Source organism: Bombus impatiens, unplaced genomic scaffold (assembly GCF_000188095.3).
Source record: "Bombus impatiens unplaced genomic scaffold, BIMP_2.2 scf_0582, whole genome shotgun sequence".
In the NCBI taxonomy this organism is placed as follows: Eukaryota; Metazoa; Arthropoda; class Insecta; order Hymenoptera; family Apidae; genus Bombus; species Bombus impatiens.
The window spans coordinates 725,176-730,561 of record NT_177001.1 but is presented as its reverse complement, the minus strand read 5'-3'; the positions used below and the strand labels follow the sequence as shown (position 1 = coordinate 730,561).

Sequence of the window (5,386 nt, the reverse complement as noted above, 5' to 3'; positions counted from 1 at the left end):
TTAATTAATAGAAACATGCCGATTTTTTTGCCATCCATATTAAATAATCGAGCTTTATTACAATCAATACCGAAATTAATAAATTGAATAAATGGCGGAGCATATCATATTCGATGTATGATTGTATAGATGAATAATCGAATATATAAATCTATAGATATATACATCTCTTAGATGGATGTTATGCGATAATGTCAATTTGTAAATGTATGTAAATTATTATGTAAGAATCGCGGAGACAACGCGTTTTTATAGTGCCTTAATAAGTTTTAATTAACAATCGAAGCGATCAGTACGGAATCTGTCTAGTGGATAGACAGTACATTCAGACAATACATCTCATAGTAAATTAAGTGTAAAATATCGTTGATAAAACCAAGTCTATTTTTTGAAAGTTCAATTTAAATGTGGTACACGATCAGTTGGAATTGTTCATTTGTTAATACGAATCGTTAATCTTGTATATTTAAAAGATGGTGATATTTTGTACTATGCCAAAACGATTGTCAATTAATTCGTAATTAATCGTTAATCCGCTAGAATCATTTGTTATTTCGACAAGCTTGTTGTAATTGCATTACAGGTACATGATTGTACGTGTACGTGTATTATTATTCGACGAAAACAAGTCAGAGAGAGAACGAAAGCAAATGTGAGAATGAGAGAGACGCGTGTAACCAATTGTTGATATTGCTAATTAATGCAATAAAACGTATAACTGAACATAAGTAAATAATTATATTAGAGGTAATTGTATGCCGATTTCAGTATTTCCATTAATAAACAAATACATTTGATTGAGTCTTGTTTGTGCATCTGTGTTATTGATTGAAAGACATAACATTACAGATTACATGCATTTAACATTAGCGTTGGTAAGGCGCCTATTGTGCTTGAACCAGTCAAACAGCGGTGAACGTGAGAGTTGCAAAGCTTCATATAATATAGATAGTAATATTCAGAATAATATGTCCGTCTTAGCTTTGTCTGTGCATTTCTAATAAAATCTTATTACATTAAAAATAATTTCCAGTATAATATCAAAAAAATTGCAAGTAATTAAATAAGTTTAGTAAGTTAGTTAAAACTTGCGTTATGTTTGATACAGAGAATATAATAGAGAATTAAGACGTATAATACACTAATAGTTGTTATACACAATAATCGAACATGATGGACACCTCGAATTCACAATCCAAGGAGACGTAATAGTAACTTTTCTTTATTATGTTCTATAGCTTCGATTGTGACACGTATCTCAAAGCATCATCTAGAGCACGCAAAATAAGGTCGACCTTGTTAGGCATAGCATTAATCCCTAGCAATCCAATTCGCAAAATTTTGCCTTCAGTCGGTCCTAAACCTCTGCTGATTTCCACTTTGTACCTATAGAAACCATAATCATCTTAAATGACTCAAATTTTTATTTTACAACTACAATATACAAAACACTTAATTACATGGTAAGTATTTTAATTTTAGAATCTATGAAAAAATTGCAATAAGTTGATTAGAATTTGTAAAAGGTACTTACTTTTGCATGCAACGTTGTACAATGATCCTATCATCGACGCCAGGTGGCAGTTCTATCGAGATAACCGTAGATAATTGATACTGTGGAATTTTCACATAAGATCGAAGACGCCGTAATTCAAGACCCTTCCTTAATCTGGCAGCTGCGCCAGCGTGTCTGATCCAAGATGCTTGCAGGCCCTCGTCAGCGATTTCCGCCAACGCTTCGCGAAGACCATAAATAAGCGTAGCGCTTATGGTGTGATGATACAGGCGATTCTCGTTCCCAAAACACTTCCAATAATTTCCGAGAAGGGTCATATCCAAGTAATAGGACATAGGCTTGGTCTTCCTTTGAAACAATTTCTTCCTATTGCAACAAAGGAAGAGTGTAAGACGAAATTGCCGGAAACATTTGCCGCCTCGTAATAGTCGAGTGTGTGGAAAATTAATAGCAAGCAATTAAGAGTAATGGCCGGAAATTAGTAATAATAATAGAAAATTGATACTAAGATGAGAGAGCAAATGTGTGCAACGAGTTTATGCGTTAATAATCGAGGCGAACGTAACCTCGTTGACAGATTTAGAAAAAAGAGTGAAAAAATTAGTAAATGGACAGAAGTAACTTTTTATTATAGAAGTGGGTTTCTTCATAATGGATGAGCCTTGACAGACAATACCGATGTCCTATTTATCATAATTCAAAAGGCGTCAGACTATCATTGAATAAGAATTCACTGGAGCCATCTGCGGTTATGAATCACAGAAGGATCGAATGGGTTACGCGAGAGCGCGAGTCACCGTGATGACATCACGGATTGGATTGTTATTCACAAGAGATCACTAAAAGTCCCAATTCTTAGACCATCTTCATGGGTGTTTTCTATGTGAGAGTTGCGGTTTGGATGTTATAAAAGGAAACCGCAATACGTACTCAGCTCGTGGACTAAACGAAATAGGTGCTAATCCTGGAGGGGCGCCGAGAACTTTTTGACTGCCTGAGTAAACTGCATCGATGCCCCAAGAATCCATAAAGAACGGTTCTCCGCACAGTGACGCAACAGTATCAACGATAAGAAGAGCATTGTATCTGGAAGAATTTCTTTTATTTTATCAATTGTACAAACACGTTTCTAATTATATTTCCTTCTGATAGCATTCCATAAACTGCAACTTAAACTAATGGCAAACATAAAAAATGTCTTAAATAACAAAATTACCTGTGAACAAGATCGCCAAACCCTTCTAATGGTTGTTTTAAACCAGTGGAGGTTTCAGCGTGTACCATGAATACCGCGACTGGATTGTACACTTGCAAAGCTGTTTCCAATTGTTTCAACGTAACAGCAATAGTGTGTTCTTTTTCTATCAGTTTTACCTATATTTTAAAATTCATACACTATTTAAATGTAAATACTGGTGAATTTTTTAATTTTTATGTTGGTCCCCTCGAAACTGTATTACCTACATTTGCACCAATTCTAGTAGCCATGTCAGCCGCTCTTTTACCCCAAATTCCATGCTTGACAATGAGCACAGTTTCTCCAGGTTCAAGTAAATTTGTTAAGCACGCCTCCATACCGCCATGACCTGACGCACTTAACGCCAAAGTGAGTCTATTATTAGTTTGAAATACGTATTGTAAACCTTCCTTAATCTCATCCATCAACTAGAAATTAACAAAACATATTTTGTCACTGATAATGATCAGTCTACCTCTATTTTGTACATAAACAAAAAAAAAAAATGATTACCTGACAAATTTCCGGATGAAGGTGGCCTATAATTTGGTTCTGAAGAGATTGAAGAACTCGCTTCGAACAATTAGTCGGCCCGGGGCCCGTTAAAGTTTTTATCGGTAACTGCAGTTTGGTTTGAAGTATCTTTGGTGGGTACTTGCGAACAGCCAATTGATTCCATTCGCATTGCATTTCGATTTCCTTTTTTAAATTTTCTAAAAGAAACTAGAAACTTTCTATAAAGTAAAAGATGACATATAAATAACTCATCATTTTTACGTCACCTTTCTTTCTACGAGTTACCAAAACGATAATTTAATCTTGATATCAGTGATAATGTATTAAGAGATGCTACTTCCAGTTGTTATAATATCGAATAATTTAATATATCGAATTTAATATAGTGCAAATTTTATTTAAAAATAGTGCTAAAATTTCTATATAGTATCATTAAATATGCATAAAATACGCTATAGTTCCGGTTCTAAATTATATGTATATTATTCCCATTCTTTTTTGTTTGTTATTGCATAATAATATGGCGTGATACTTATGATTATTATGAATATGCTGTCACTTACAACTTCCACTTGCGCGTTGCGTGTTTGTCGGAACTCTTATCAGCGCACGATTTTGTGTTGACAATTATTAAACCAGTGCTATTGACGCGACCAAAGCGTATAACATACTGAAATCTTTCCCGCAGTTAGGTATTTTATCTTACCATAGTTGTAGCAGACTTATGAAATCGTAGAATACGTGATAAACTTCGATAAACTGGTATAATTTTTTTATAAACAAATCGATGATGTATAACATGTTTATTCGACGTGGAATCGCATTGATAAGGATATTTCACATATGGAACATATAGTATATATGGATGAGAAGTTATTAATTTACAATCAAATACTTAATAAGGGTATATATTACATATCGAATAAAGTATTTCGACGTTTATTAATGCATCCAGCGAACTTGCAGCACAAAGAAATCTCTTCATTGAATGATGAAAATAGTTGGATACGCTACTGCTACTTGATAACCTCCTCAATCCGATCATAATTTGCGTAAATAAGACGACTGTGGACTTAACATATAGTTCTTGATTTGTTTTTATGAATTAGTTAAACTATAAATTTTATTTGAAATCTAATCAAATTTTTATCAATAATAATTTGGAAAGATTAATGCTGTTAATTTATAAATTTCATTGTTGTATTTAATATGTGCAAAGTATTAATGTCTATTTTAATATAAGATATAGGTTCTATATATAGATCTATATGTAGATTTATGTACAGCTTCATATTAATTTGGATTATAAGGATAGATGTAAGTAATTGTATATATAGCTAACAGAGCTTAGGTTAAGTTGTGATTATTGTTATGATTATTATTATGTATGTGTTTTTGTTTACGAGCAAGTTTCTGTCTATTGTTCCATTTTACTATTATATATGTCTTTTTTTATATGTAAGTTTCATGTTTATTATTCTGACTTATTTTGTATATGTAATTGGAAGTCACCGTAAAGCCGGAAGACAGGCGGAAATAAAGATATACATATATATATTAATGCCCATTTTTGCAGTAATAATACTATAGAAAATTTAATAATTAAAAATAAGAAACATGAATTTGGTAGACATTTATTCGAACACTATTTGTAAACAATATTGGACCTATGTATTTATGATAACCATAATTACTGAAAGTAGGATCACAGATAAGACAGCACATCTTCAAAAGATAACTAAACAAAGAGAGACCTCATTCATAACTACCACCGGCTTTCGCACCTGCTTTCAGTTCACTCAATACTTATGCTTATTCGCTTCTAAAGTTATCTCACAGCACCTTACTTTTAGTACATTTTACCACACTTTACAATGGCATGTACTAATATTTGTTTTATCTATTCATAACAATTACAAGTGCAAACGAATGTTCCTAACATTATTAATATATATAACTTTGTTGCCAAACATGTCATTATATAATTAATAAGCGGAAAAAGGTAACTAATATATATTTTCGGGCAAAGTATACGATTGCAACAATTGTAAAAAGATGCGCAATAAAGTGCTATTTCAAAACTAAATTAGCACGTGTCCATTAGAGAGGGACATTAT

At 32.5% G+C, this 5,386-nt stretch overlaps 1 protein-coding gene across 4 annotated transcripts in view; it reads right to left on the bottom strand.

Annotated features, from left to right (window-relative positions):
- The window catches only part of LOC100742439 (serine--pyruvate aminotransferase, mitochondrial), a 5,308-nt gene extending 1,336 nt beyond the window's left edge, over positions 1–3,972 (bottom strand). Inside the window, exons 1-7 of one of the 4 annotated variants that reach the window (XM_012388983.3) lie at positions 3,833–3,972; positions 3,267–3,476; positions 2,981–3,181; positions 2,733–2,890; positions 2,447–2,602; positions 1,535–1,882; positions 1–1,386 (exon numbers count right to left, since the gene is read on the bottom strand). The exon at positions 1–1,386 is cut by the window's left edge and continues 1,336 nt beyond it. In XM_012388983.3, the coding sequence (XP_012244406.1) occupies positions 1,233–1,386; positions 1,535–1,882; positions 2,447–2,602; positions 2,733–2,890; positions 2,981–3,181; positions 3,267–3,443 (1,194 nt within the window). In that variant the 5' untranslated portion in view covers positions 3,444–3,476; positions 3,833–3,972 and the 3' untranslated portion in view covers positions 1–1,232. Of the gene's footprint in view, positions 1,387–1,534; positions 1,883–2,446; positions 2,603–2,732; positions 2,891–2,980; positions 3,182–3,266; positions 3,488–3,554; positions 3,650–3,832 lie in introns of those variants that run through there. The other 3 variants (XM_003491695.4, XM_024369580.2, XM_033322280.1) reach the window with 3 other exon arrangements.
- Positions 3,973–5,386: the final 1,414 nt, after the last annotated feature.